Source organism: Lycium barbarum, chromosome 4, assembly GCF_019175385.1.
Source record: "Lycium barbarum isolate Lr01 chromosome 4, ASM1917538v2, whole genome shotgun sequence".
Taxonomy (NCBI): Eukaryota; Viridiplantae; Streptophyta; class Magnoliopsida; order Solanales; family Solanaceae; genus Lycium; species Lycium barbarum.
The window spans coordinates 55,421,587-55,437,006 of NC_083340.1; the positions used below are offsets into that span (position 1 = coordinate 55,421,587).

A 15,420-nucleotide genomic window follows, 5' to 3' on the forward strand; every position below is an offset into this window, starting at 1 on the left:
CTTAGAAGAATGTTCCTTTCTAATAGTCCGATGAGTGTGAAGAGAGCTTCCAAAAGCTCAAGGCTTTTTTGACTTCAACCCCTATTTGGCATTACACATGGAGGGTAAGGACTTCACCTTATATTATGATGCCCCTCGCATTGGTTTAGGTTGTTTGTTTATGCAAGAAGGTAAGGTAATCGCATATGCTTCGAGGAAATTGAAGATTCATGAGAAGAACTACCCCACTCACGATTTGGAGTTGGCGGCGGTAGTCTTTGCACTGAAGACTTGGAGTGATTATTTGTATGGGGTTCATTGTGAGGTGCTTACCGACCACCGTAGTCTTTAGCATGTGTTCAATCAGAGGGATGTCAATTTGAGGTTACATATATAGATGGAGTTGCTTAAGGATTACGATATCACCGTTTTTTATCATCCAGGCGGCGGTGAGTATGGGTAGCTTAGCTCATTTGGTTATTGAGGAGCGTCATTTAGCTATAGAGGTTCAGACTTTTGCTAATAGCTTTGTGAGATTGGATATTCGGGACGTAGCAAAGTTCTGGCTTGTGTTAAGGCGAGGTCGTCTCTTTTGGAGTAGATTAAGGCACAAAAGTTCGATGATGCGAAGTTGTGTAAGATTCAAGTAAGGTGTTAAATAGTGAGGCCAAGGAGGCCATGCTTGATAGTGAGGATGGTTTGAGGATTAAGAGGCGTATTTGCGTTCATCGTGTGCGTGGATTGATTTGTTTGATATTGGAGGAGGCTCATAGTTCCAAAGATTTTATTCATCCTGGTGTTACCAAGATGTATCATGATTTGAGGTAGCATTACTGGTGGGTACAATGAAGAGGGACATCACGGATTTTGTTTCTCAGTGTTTGAATTGCCAGCAGGTTAAGTATGAGCACCACAGACCAAGTGGTGTGCTTCAGAGGATGCCCATTCCCGAGTGGAAGTGGGAGAGGATAGCTATGGATTTCGTGGTGGGTCTTCTGAACACCTAGAGCAGGTTTGATTTAATTAAGGTTATTGTGGATAGGTTGACTAAGTCTGCGCACTTCATTCTTGTTCAGATGACTTACAATTCAGAGAAGTTGGCAAGTATCTACATTAGAGAGATTGTCTGATTACATGGATGGCACATTTCCATCATTTCAGACAGAGGCAACCAGTTTACTTCCCATTTCTAGAGGACTTTACATAAGGATTTGGGTACTCAGTTGGATCTTAGCACCGCGTTTCATCCGCAGACTGATAGTCAGTCCGAAAAGACTATTCAGGTGCTTGAGGACATGTTGAAAGCATGTGCTATCGACTTTAGTGGTCATTGGGACCAGTACTTACCGTTAGCAGAGTTTATGTACAGTAATAGTTATCACTCGAGTATTGACATGGCACCGTTCGAGGATTTGTATGGTAGGAGATATCGTTCTTCGATTGGGTGTTTTGATGCTTTTGAGGTAAGACCTTAGGGTACGGATTTGTTGAGAGAGTCCTTGGATATAGTGAAGTTGATTCAGGAATAGCTTCTAGCAGCTCAGAGTAGGCAAAAGGAGTACGCGGACCAGAAGGTTCTTGATTTAGAGTTTATGGTGGGTGAACAGGTTTTGTTGAAGGTTTCACCCATGAAGGGTGTGATGCGATTTGGGAAGAAGGGCAAGTTGAGCCCGAGGATTATTGGTCCTTTTGAGATTCTCCGTCGAGTTAGTGAGGTGGCTTATGAGTTAGCTTTGCCACCAGGTTTATCAGGTTTTAATTTGGTATTCAATATTTCCATGTTGAAGAAATACCATTCAGACAGCAGATATATCATTCATTGGGATTCGGTATGGTTCGATCAGAATATGTCCTTCGAGAAAGAACCGATAGCAATTTTGGATAGGCATTTGAGAAAGTTGAGGTCTAAAGAGATTGCTTCAGCTAAGGTGCACTTGAGCACCATCCAATTGAGGAGCCTACTTGAGAGACCGAGGAAGATATGTGTGAGATATATTCCCTGCTTTTCACCGACTCAGGTACCTTTCCTTTATTTCCTTCATTCTCCATTGAAGGACGAACGATTGTTTAATTGGTATCTGATGTAACGACCCGTCTGGTCGTTATGTGGATTTTGACCAATTTACCCCTGTTGACCCTTCCTTTAGCCCCGTTAGAGTACTTCTGACCCGTTGGGATGGACGACATGATTTTCGAGGTCATCGGGCTAGTCATGGTGAGATTTGAGGAACTTAGAAACTTAAAGTGAAAAATATTTGACCAATAGTTGACTTTTGGAATGAACGGACCTTTTTAGGAATTTTGTTAATTTCAAACACTTCAATTCCATGATTATTCCACCTTAAAAATACTCACCCAAACATCTTCAAGAAGATGAGACAAGTGTAGACCTCACTTGGAACCCTTAACCACTTTAATCGTCACTTTGATCCTTGGTTTAGGCGTGAAAATATGTTGTAATATGTTTGGAGAGGTTTCTAGGACTTGGGGTTGTGTTAAAAATGAAATAAAAATGACCAAAATTTTCATATAGACTTGTAGGAATATATGTGCATGTTGTGGAAGTTAGGGGAATGTTCTAGAGGATTTGGGATATGCTTAGGGGGGTTTGAATGAACAAATATGGGGTAAACCCCCCTTTTATAGTGCTCTAGAGTCAGTTGGCACCGACCTAGAGCTTTCCGCGCACTGTAGCGTGTATGTCGCGCATTGTAGCTGCGCGTTTCTGCTCTGCCAGCCTGATTTGTAACGTCCATAATTCTCTACTCTGATGTTGTATCGACTCGCGGTTTGTTTTATTGGAAACTAGACTTCATGGACTTCAATTTAGACTTTTGCTTTACTTCAAAACTCCTCATATACTAAAAGATATTCTTTCCCCAAGTTGGCTCATACTTTGTTGTTCAAAGTAACGCTCATCTTTTTCCAAAGTCATACTAACTCAACACCTTCCACTCAATTCCTTATAGGATCTTCCAGAATTCCTCATATGCATCCTTTATTTTATAAATATACTTAATAATGCTTCGTCCCTTATACTCCAAAGTTGTTTTACTCAGCCATAGTTCAACATACTTACGCTCATATTTGATCAGTGCTTCTCCGCAAGTACAAGGTGTAATATGTTCATCAGTCTAGGGGTGAAATGTTGTGTTAAGACTCACATGAATCCCCAAATCCTGTTGAAAGGACTTCCAGAAGTTAGCTGTAAACTGCGCACCTCTGTCAGTGATAATGGATAGTGGAACACCATGGAGTCGTACTATCTCTTTGATATAAAGCTTTCCATAATCTTCAGTCGAGTACATAGTTTTGACAGGCAGAAAATGAGCTGACTTCATAAGTCTATCCATAATTACCCATATGGAATCATACTTATGTTGAGAACAAGGCAAGCCTGTAATGAAATCCATATTAATTACTTCCCATTTCCAAGTCAGAATTTCAATAGCTTGTAATAATCCACCGGCTTCTGATGCTCAACCTTTACTTGCTGACAGTTAGGACATTGAGCTACGAACTCTGCTATGTCTTTCTTCATTCCTTCCCACCAATAAATTGAATTAATATCATTGTACATCTTTGTCACTCCCGGATAAACAAAATGACGGGAATAATGGGTTTCCCCAAAATCTGGCGACGTAACCCTGCAATATCAGGAACACATAGTCTGCCTCGGTACCTGAGAACTCCATCTACAGAAATCTCATATGATGACTCTTTCTTCTGAGGAGATGTAGTTCTGTAATGAACCACTATGAGGTCCTCATACTGGTGCTCTTTCACCTCAACTACTAAAGACGAGACAGTTGAATCCTTAATAGTAACTCTCGTATTGCCCGAGTCCAATAATCGAACTCATAGGTTAGCTAACAGCTGAAGCTCATGAGCTAACTCCCTTTTCTCTGGTTGGACATCACATAAACTACCCATGGATTTGCGGCTAAGAGCATCAGCTACGACATTTGCCTTTTCAGGATGATATAAGATACTAACATCATAATCTTTCAATAGCTCCAACCATCGCCTTTGCCGAAAAATTTAACTCTTTCTACTTGAAAATATACTAGAGGCTTTTATGGTCTCTATAGATATCAACATAAACGTCATATAAATAGTGCCTCCACATCTTCAATGCATGAATCACCGTGTTACACCCCGTACCTTCGAGGAAGTACTTATTAATTTGAAACATAAGTGCGTTGAGTTATGGTTAAGTAAAACCACTTCGGAATATAAGGAGCAAGCATTATTAAGTATATTTAATGAGTGAAGAATCTATATAAGGCATACCGAAAGGTTTTATAAGGAAATGAGTGAAAGAAATGGAGTAGTACGACTTTGGAGAAAGGATGGGTAATGTTTTGTGTGAAAATTTTGGTCCAAACTGAGAGACGAATATCTCTTAGAATATGAAGTGTTTTTAAGTGAAACAAATTCCTAAAATAAAGTTTGTCGAGTCAAGTTGTCAACTCAACAAGCCGCTCGTCGATAGGACATTGGAGTAGAGAATTATGAACGTTACAAGTTGGGATGGCAGGCTAGGAAAACTGCCTGTGCGAATGCGCCACTCCGCAAGAGCCCAAGGGCTAACTCAGTGCGAACGCGGTGGGAAAATTTTAGGCTCGGGTCAGGAATGAAGATTATATGATCTGAGTATAAGAATATATATATATATATATATATATATATATATATATATATATATATGACATTTGGAGACCGTACGGTGTAAATTAGTTCATGTGTTACTTGATGAGAAGCCCTCATAACTGTAAGCTAAGGTGGGGCCCACATGTCGGGGTTTTATAAAGGACATATGAAAAATTATAAGAGTAGTACATGGGAAGTTGAGCAAGTCTTAAGAATGACTCTTAGGCCAAATATGGGCATAAGCCCTCCAAAAGGATGATTTAAGGATACGTTTTCGGATGATCTGACTTGGACAGGCCAAAACGCCATGATAAGTTTGGAATTTGGAATCACACCAAAAATGAAAGTTGTAGATAATTGAATTAGCTTTACAAAAATAGGTCGTGGGCCCTTACACGATAGCGGGATCAAAAGTTATGACCCTTTTACTGAACCAACGCGCAGGCAATGGAATAAGCCTGCGCGAACGGATCAGGAAACAGCGCGATCGCGCTGAACACTTTTTGTGTCGGTGCAGGCAGAATCTAAAATGTTATACAAGGGGGCTTATCCCCTTATTTTCCGACCAAACACCCCTAAATTTTCCCAAAAACTCTGGAGAGTTCTCCCAACCTCCAACCATCAAATTTTAGCCCGGATCAAGTATAATTTCCGAATTCCAGTCCAGATAGTGTATAGTTGTGATTACAAAGTTGTATAGCGGTGCATTGTGGCTTAATATCAAGGTGTAGAAGTGAAGATATAGCGATATTATCGAGAGAAAGGTATGAATCTCTTGTTATTAACGTTAATCTTGGTTTATTTAGTTATAAAATAATTCTGTGGTGGAAATATGGGACAAACACCATATGGGATGTTTATGAAGAATTTTGGTATTGGAAATATTATGGTTAATGTTGGTATTGTTGTTGTTGTTGTTGGTTGCTGAGTTGGGATTCTCACTACTAAAAAAACGGAAAAAACCATTGACAAAAACCGACGGGAAACCGACATTTTAACGTCCGTCGGTTTTAATAGTCTCGCTTTCAGAAAAACGACGGACAACGTCGGTTTTTACCGACGGACAACATCGGTTACGTTGTTCGTCGGGTTTTATTCAAATATTTTTAAAAATTAAAAAAAACCGACGGACAGGGTCGGTTTTATTAAATTCGGATTTTTTATCTTATATATAAATAATATATATTTTATGAAAAAACGACGCACTGCGTATAATTTTTTATTTTTAATTATAAAACGGACACAGCGAGTCGGTTTTTTTGTAAAATATAAGCATTAATTCCAGAAAACCGACGGACAGAGTCGATTTTCCGTCGGTTTTCTGGAAAATTTTCAGAATGCAAATCATGCATTTTCTGCAACCACACCTGCACAAAAACCAGTACCAAAATCTGCTTAGAAACCAATAACAAAAGCTGCTCAAAACTAGCATTAAAATGCTCCAAATCAATTCTAAAAGAGCTACAACACATAAAATCATCCTAAGTAATAATAAAACACATCAAATACGATCTAAATAAACCTTCAAAGTTCTGAAATATTTAAATGACCAACCAAAAGTACCATTAACTAGTTTTAACGTAAGTCCATTATTAAATTCAAACTACTACAACTGATCATCCGGTGTTCGGGCTACGAAATCACCGTCATCATCATCTTCTGGGTCAGAGGGAGGGGGAGAAGGGGGCACACCAAAACGTCCACATGCGATGTGGCTTTTAACTTGTGCCATTAGCAATTCAATATTCGCTTTCATGGTGTTACTTTCCTCAACTCTTCTTACCTCAGTTTCAGCTAATTTCCTATTAAGTTCAGCAATTTGCTGCGCCATAGCTGCGACCTGAACATCATCAACTCCCTCGGCTTGTCGAGAAGACCCTTCACCTCGCAATCCTGACCGAAGGCGACTTAAGTTGTTCCTTGGGCCTAGACCGTACACTCTACCCTTTTGTACTCCCCCAACTGCTCTACACCAAAAATCTATCTCTAATTCCGGTGGAGGACGGCTCGGATGCTCAGGCTGAGTTTGGCTGTACTGGTCCACATGATCCATATATTGCCTCTGTATATTAAAAAATGAAACTTAGTATATAACGAATATTATCATAATTAAACTTATATATAATTACTTAAATAATAAAATTATCACTTACATATGAATCACCAGCCCTGTCCTCAACCCATAAGGTCGGATCCGACTCGTGCTTCTTCTTTTTTGTATGGGTCTTTAGGAAAACTTAATAAAATACAATCTTACCCAACTCCCTCAGGCACGATGAAAATCCGACCTATCGCATCTCTATCTCCCGGCTGTAAACCATGATGTATCGGTCCCTGTATAGGAGCCGGTGCAGGTGCAGGTGCAGGAGCAGGAGCAGGTGCAGGAGGACGACGATGGGTCTGAGACTGGTTGGATGGCAGTGAATCAGGCTCAGAGCTGCTATCTCTAAGGCGCAAATTAGATACACTTGGAGGTGTACCATTTGGAGAAGGAGAAGGAGAAGAAGACAAAGTGGCCGATGTGCTAGGAGATCTGCCACGTGGTGGGCAATACATAGGTGTAGGTATAGAAGTAGGATAGGTAAATGATGCCGGCTGAGGTGGTGCCGGCTGAAAGACCCACTGACCAGACTGGCCCTGCATAGAAGAGCCAGGCATAAAAAATGAAGGCGGAGTAGACTGCATATGTGGAGCGGACGGAATGGACTGACTACTAGTAGCTGTAGGATCTATAGGTCTTTTATCTTTTCTCTTACTAGTACCTCCAGCTCTACCTCTATCTCTACCTCTACCTCTACCTTGATCACTACCACCTGATGACATCTGCATACATAAAATTAATAACTCAATAATGATATATTGATCGTAGGTAAACATTTAACAAGTATAGAATTGTGTTATTATCAAGTATAGAATAAACTAACATGCAACTAGTTATCCTCCCACTCATCCTCGCTTGTTTCATTTTCATCAGATGATTCTTCCTCATCGCTTGTTTCAGGTCCATCGGTCGATTCTTCCTCAACATTTTCTATGATAGTTACATCATCGTCATCAACTTCTTCCAATATGTGTTGAGGATGTTCCAAACTATTTTCTAACTCTGTGTCAACCGTTTGATGAACAACTGTTACATCATTTTGATTCGCCACATCTAATGCATTATCGACCTCAATCCTCCCCACAGGCTTAGTCTTTATAACCACCCACCAATCAGCCTTATCCCTACGCAAAGGATATGGAGCATAATAGACCTGCTTAGCATTTTGTGCAATTATAAAGGGATCATAGCGATTGTATTGTCTTGTGTGTTTGACTTCAATTATGTTATGTTGACGATTCACCCTTGTACCTCTTTGGCTTGGATCAAACCACTTGCACCGAAATAATGTTATCTTCTTCTTAGGGTAACCTGGATACTTAAGTTGTATGATCTTCTAATTCTTGATAGAAGCGCATTGCTTCTTCATTAGGAGGTTCCTCAAAATTTTGCTCAGGTTCAAACCCAGGCTGTACGCCAAAAGCATCATTAACCATATCATTAACTCTATCATATTAGACGTGACTATATTCCTGCGACACACTACTTTCACCGACAACCATATTGTAAAATATACCATTGACCCCATCAGTCTCTCCATGATCAGTCCAAACATAATATTTCTGCTTAAACCCACGACTATATAAATGAACCCTAACCGCTTCCGGTTTCAAATACTTCATACACCGGCAATGAGAACAAGGACACCTAATTACCCCTTCATTTTGAAAAGGGTAAAGTGTCATTGCATGTTTGATAAACCCATCAACACCTTCAACAAATTCATCATGTACACCCACACGATTACTATTATTCATATTATACATCCACATACGATCCATCTACAAAAATATACCCACAAATTATTGAGGTTATATAAATATATTATAACTTAAGAATTCTGACTTAAAATATAACTTAAGAAAACACAATCCCAACCATTTCTAACTTTAGATTCTCAATAACAATTTTAACTTTAATAATTTATAAATTCTAACTTTAATAATTTATAAATTCTAACTTTAATATAATTTTGAAAAGCACAATCCCAACTAATTCTAACTTTGAATTCTCAATAACAATTCTAACTTTAATAACTTATGGATTCTAACTTTAATTCTAAAAATTGAAAAGTAAATCTAGTCAAATAAAATCTACATTTTAGTTTTGAGGTTATAGAAATATTATAACTTAATAATTCTAACATAACTTAATAATTCTAACTTAATTTGAAAAGCACAATTCCAACCAATTCTAAAAATTGAAAAGTAAATCTAGAGAAATAAAATCTACATTTTAGTATTGAGGTTATAGAAATACTATAACTTAACAATTCTAACTTTGAAAAGCACAATCTCAATCCATTCTAATTTAGAATGATCAATAACAATTCTAATAACTTATGGGTTTCTAACAAAAAGCACAATCCAACAACAAAAAAAAAACACTAGTCAAATAATTAAAGTATATATTTTTGCACATATTCAACATCAACAATATTACAAAGAATGATAACTAAGCTAACACAAATACATTGACAAAGAATATGAAATATAGCACAATCTCAACCCAAAAAAAATGACAAGTAAATTAAACTAGGCAAATAAAGTTTACTTTTTTTTTTTCACAAATTCAACATTAATAACATTGTAAATGATGTTTAACAAAGCTAAATAGACGAGCATTAGGCCTAAAATCTACAAATAAAACTAAGATTAAAAGAATTTTAAATGCCCTAATTTAGACCTCGAGGATAAGAATGATATTGTGATGGTGACAACGATAATGATGATTTTAAGAACTCAAGTTTATGATTTCAAAGAGACTATGAAAATGCGGAGCTACTTCTAGATTTTCTCACTTTTATTCATTGATGATGACTCTACCTCTAAAGGCTCCAAGGTGTATGTAAAGCTATTCCTTCTTTCTTTTTGGCATGAATTACATAAAACGAGCGAACGATGAACATACATGACTCCAACGAACTCTAGTTCTCAGTGGTACTTGACATGACAGTTGTCTTTGAATCTCAAGTGTTGGTTCATGCTGTTTATTTTCTCGAGTTCTAAATGGTGATTCAGTTTGTACATGATTGCTCTTAATATTCTATTCGTGTATATTGCTAATGTATCACTTCATCGAGTCTCGGGTCGGGTACGTAATCGTGCACAGTTTCATTGCATTGTTCACCGAGTCCCTCACTAGAGGGCCGGGTACGATATATATATATGATTATTTCACCGAGTCCCTCACTAGAGGGCCGGGTACGGTATATATGTATATGACTTCATTCACCGAGTCCCATGATAGGTCGGGTACGATATATTATATATATGCATGACTCATCTCATAAGGTACAGATGCATTGGTATCCTTGATTATCATACTTGTCTCTTGTCATCTTTTACTCAGTCATGATCTTTTTTATTGTACTTCGTGCTTTACATACTCAGTACATTTTCCATACTGACCCCCTTTCTTCGGGGGCTGCGTTTCATGTCCGCAGGTACAGATACTCAGTTTGGTGATCTTCCAGACTAGGACTGCTATTTAGCTGCTTGGAGAGCTCCATTGTTTCGTAGCTTGAGTCGTTGTTGTATAGATCCTTTTGACATAGATGTTGTTATACTCTTAGAGGTCTGTAGACGTGTGTGGGTGGTATTTATGGTTTGGTCAGCTATACAGATGTAGTTCGGTTTGAATGCCCCCGTGTATAGTGGCAGCTTTGTCGGCTTGCATATTGGTTATGTCTTGGTTAGCTGTGCCTTCTCAGGGGACAGGTTCACTTTAATATATGACATGATGAGTTTATAGCATGTTTTTACAGATTGCCATATTATTTTCAGTTTCAGTATGATTATATGTAGTCGGTTCGTATACGGGTGTCCAGCTCGGGCACTGGTCATGGCCCATCGGTTTGGGTCGTGACACACCGCAGCCAACTCTAGACCATGGGTCGGGTAGTTTTTCTCGTGTTTTCGCAACTACCTTGAAGCATAAGCAAAAACTTTACCGTGCTGCATCAACACATAACCAAGTCCAACACCTGAAGCATCACAATAAATAGCATAGCCCTCCGATCCTTCTGGAAGTGTCAGAACTGGGGCCAGAGTCAATCTATTCTTCAGCTCCTGAAACTGTGCTCACAAGCATCCGCCCATTGAAATTTAGCCGATTTCTGAGTCAACTTCGTCAGTGGTGCAGAAATAAAAGAAAAACCTTCTACGAACCTTCTGTAGTAACCTGCCAAGCCTAGAAAACTACGAACTTCAGTAGGTGTTGTACGCCTCGGCCAAGTCTTCACAGCTTCAATCTTATGGGTATCCACCTGAATACCATCAGCTGAAATAATATGCCCCAGAATAGAAACTGAATTCAACCAGAACTCACATTTTAAGAACATTGCATATAACTTTTGAGCCTTAAGAACTCTAAGGACAGCACGTAAATGATCTGCATGTTCTGCCTCAGATCGAGAATACACCAAAATATCATCGATGAACACAATCATAAACGAATCTAGGAAGGCTTGAATACACTGTTCATCTAATCCATAAATACCGCTGGAGCATTCGTTAATCCGAACGACATCACCACGGAATTCAAAGTGACCATATCTGGTTCTGAAGGCCGTCTTCGGAATGTCCTTCTCCCTGACTCTCACCAGGTGATACCCGGATCTCAAATCTATCTTTGAGAACCATTTGGCGCCCTGCAACTGATCAAACAAATCATCAATCCTTGGAAGTGGATATTTGTTCTTTATCGTCACCTTATTCAGCTGTCTATAATCGATACACATTCACAAGGAGCCATCTTTCTTTCTTACAAACAACACAGGTGCTCCCCACGACGACGAACTAGGCCTGATAAAGCCTTTCTCAAGAAAATTCTTCAACTGTTCCTTCAACTCCCTCAATTCTGCAGGAGCCATTCTATAAAGAGGAATAGATATTGGCTTAATATCCGGTAACACATCAATGGAAAAATCAATCTCCCGTTCTGGTGGAAGGCCTGGAAGCCCATCCGAAAATACATCTGGAAACTCATTCACTACTAGAACAGATTGAAGAGTTGGTGGCTTCGCTTCTATGTCTTGAACCCATACTAAATGATAAAGACACCCCTTAGCAATCATCTTCCTTGCCTAGAGATAGGAAATAAACTTACCTCTCGGAGATGTTGTATTACCCTTCCATTCTAGAACTGGCCCTCCTGGAAACTTGAAACGAACTATTTTTGTCCTTCAATCAACATCGGCATAACAAGAGGCCAACCTGTCCATACCCATAATAACATCAAAATCTACCATATTTAGCTCAAACAAATCAGCCATGGTACGACCATCACAAACTAAAACCACACAATTTTTATATACTCGGCTAGCTATCACTGGGTCGCCAATGGGTGTAAACACTTCGAAAGGTTTAATCGAATCAGCTTTCACCCCAATCCGACCAGCAATTTAAGGAGTGACATATGACAATGTAGAACCTGGATCAAGCAATGCATATACGTCATGAGAAGATACTGATAATATACCTGTGACAACATCAGAGGACGACTTAAGATCCTGTCGTCCAGCTAATGCATAGATACGGTTCTGAGGACCACTCGAACAGGATGCTCCCCCTCTACCTCTATCACGGCATGCCGTTATCTATGAGCCTTGTCCCAAAGGGTGCACCGACAATAAAGAACCAACTATTGATCTCGTGGGCTGGACCATACCTCTACCACCTCTAGATGGACAGTCGCGCATCATATAGCCTATCTGGACGCAAACATAACAGGCATCTGAACCCAAGCGACACTATCCCGAATGTAGCTTACCACACTGAGTGCATCATGGTAAAGGTGGTCTCATCTGGTCAGAATCACCCCTATACTGAGAACCCGAAGCTCTGGAACTCTGACCTGGTCCGGAATAAATAGGGCGATCAAATCTCTTACCTGCAAACTGCGGAGGTGCACTAGCTGTTGAATGGCCTGAGTGCCTAGAATATTGTTTCCTCTGACCCCCTCTGAACTTACTAACAACACCTGAGGATCATGCCCTCTTACTATAACTCCTATCATACTCACGCTCACTCCTCCGCTGGTGTTGTCACTCCTCAAGATTTTGGGCATGGGCCTGAATGAGAGAAATATTCATACCCTCCTTAAGTGAGGCTGTCAGACAATTATCAATCAAATGTGGCACCAATACATTCTCAAATCGGTGAACGCGATCTCCCATATCAGCTACCATAGCGGTAGCATCCCTAGACAATGAATTAAAACAAAGGCTATACTCTCAGACACTCATAATCCCCTGTCTGAGGTTCACAAATCTATCAGCTCTGGCCCATCGAACCTCTGCCGGTAAATAGTGTCGGAGAAAAGCACCTACAAACTCTTTCCATACCGGCGGAGGTGCATTTACCCCTCTAGAAGCCACCCAAGTACTATACCAATGAACGGTCACATCTCGCAATCTATAAGAGGCTAACTCCACCGACTCGACATCTGAAGCATGTTAAAGTGCGTTGGAGGAATAATAATGTTGAGGAAATAACCTGGGAAGCTGACAATGACATGAGGTCCAAATATCCACATCTATTTTCACTGCCTGAGGAGATCTAGATTTCAGGTATATGATGTACTTACAGTTATTCCATTTGGTCGTGTGAGGCCATAGTTGTTATTATTTTATGTAGCCCTGTGAGGCTTTGTGTTGTTGGGTTGTTGTATGACAGGTTGGTATTGGTACAGTTATAAACTAGAGTCTATTGAAATTTTATTTTTTATAAGACTCTATAAGTCAAACATTCAAGGACGAATGTTCCTGGGGGGGGAGAGAGAATGTTACATCTCCCATTTCAATGCATCTTTGGTTTATGGTGCGTTAGTCGCCTTGGCCTAGAGTATTGAGATTTATCTTCAAGGTTACGAGATGTTGGACATGTTTAACCCTAGCATACGAATGACTAAGTTTAAATATTACAAGTATTGAAAGGATTAGAGGTTAAACTAATTGATGACTGACTGAAGTGTACACTGTGCAACTTGACATTGCAAGTTGACGGGCCGTCAACAGTGTTGACGCCACCATCAACAGTATTGAAAAACCCTGAACAATTATTATATATGTGAGCCATGAATTAAATCTTCATTTTCACTCCAATAAAACATATGACTTCTCTAGATGCTCTACAAACCCTCTAAGTCAATTTTCACCAAATCAAATAAAGTTTTCACCTTTAGAAGCTTGAAACTAGCAAGGAGGACGTAGTAGAATTAGGGATTAGGTGCGTGGCTACCTATTTGAGCTTGAAGCTAAGGGTTAAGTTAGCTTTTCTGGACATTAAGGTATGTACAACATCCTATTCTTGTTGATTAAGTTGTTTGTAGAGGAATTTCTTAGTTTGAAGTGAAGGGAAACATGTTATGAAAGGCATAAACTAGTTTGTTGATGTGGCTATCTTGAGGGTTGTTTATGATTGAAGTTCTGGAGGAATTTCTAATTGTTATATATTGCTTTTGTTGTTGTTAATGGTGTTGTGTATGTTGTGGGCTGTTTTGGAGTTGGATTGGAGTGAAAATTATAGGGGAAATGCTGCCGGAATTTCGTTGAGTTACCTACTTACTTAAGATGGATGGTAAGAGATGTATATAGTCTAATTGTAGCCTATATTGTCTTGGTTGTAGAGTTGCGACCTCAGGAAGTAGACGTTGGACATTTAGGTAGACTCCAAGGTATGTTAAGGCTATCCCTTTCTTTCATTTTGGCATGATCTTTATGATACGAACGAAATAAGTAAACGAATGAGTTCCAGACTCTATTCTTAGATACTCCAGAGATACTTGCATCCTCGACTTCATATGTATATTTCGATATAGTTCATGTCTATAGTTTCTAGAGATTCCTCATATTGATGTACTAGCTTCATAATGTCACTTGGAGACCTTAGGTTACTCTGACGAGCTCAGGATGGTATCTTACGAGTCTTCCATGCATTTTATATAAGTATAGCTATTTACCACATCGAGCAGCACTATAGTCGGTCGGATACGGCACCTATTGTGCACACCATTGTAGTTGGGTATGGATAACACCGAGCCTGTCATGGTTGGGTACGGATAACACTGAGCCTATATTATAAGGTCGGGTACGATATTATTCACATATGTATATGATTTTCAAAGATGCATGCACATAATACGCCCTTAGAGGTACTCTCAGTTATATAGCATTATAAAGATACATTCAGATGTTCAGGTTGGTTCCTTGCAGACTTATGTCATACTTACTATCATTTTTATATTACTTTCTTGCTTTACATACTCGGTACATTATTTGTACTGACTCCTCTATTGCTTGGGGGGTTGCGTTCATGCCCGCTGGTTCAGGTAGACAGATGAACGGTCCAGCTCAATAGGATCTCTATCTGGCGGTAGTTGGTGCACTCCATTTGGTTCGGAGCTGCTGTCTATTTTGGTAAGTTATTTTTAATGTATAGATACGGGTATGACGGGGCCCTGTCCCGTCCTTTCCACAGGTTTGTACTCTTATAGAGGTCTGTAGACAGTTATATATAGTGGGGTTGTTGTCACGACCCAGCTAGGGGCCGCGACGGATACCCGGGGCTAACCACCGAGCACCGCTCGTTCTATTACTCATCTTACTCATTCAATGCTCTTTTATCAATTTCATATTTAAATCATAAGAAAATCATCTTCTATTTGAAAACGTAAATGCTTTCATA

General features: G+C 39.5%; 1 protein-coding gene across 1 annotated transcript; it reads right to left on the minus strand.

The window, feature by feature from the left end:
- Window positions 1–6,238: 6,238 nt before the first annotated feature.
- On the minus strand, window positions 6,239–10,244 carry LOC132637502 (formin-like protein 14). The gene is made up of 4 exons (XM_060354583.1): window positions 10,183–10,244; window positions 7,677–7,857; window positions 6,890–7,269; window positions 6,239–6,434 (listed from the first exon to the last, which is right to left on the minus strand). The coding sequence occupies exons 1-4, from the start codon at window positions 10,242–10,244 to the stop codon at window positions 6,239–6,241; spliced, it is 819 nt and encodes a 272-aa protein (XP_060210566.1).
- Window positions 10,245–15,420: the final 5,176 nt, after the last annotated feature.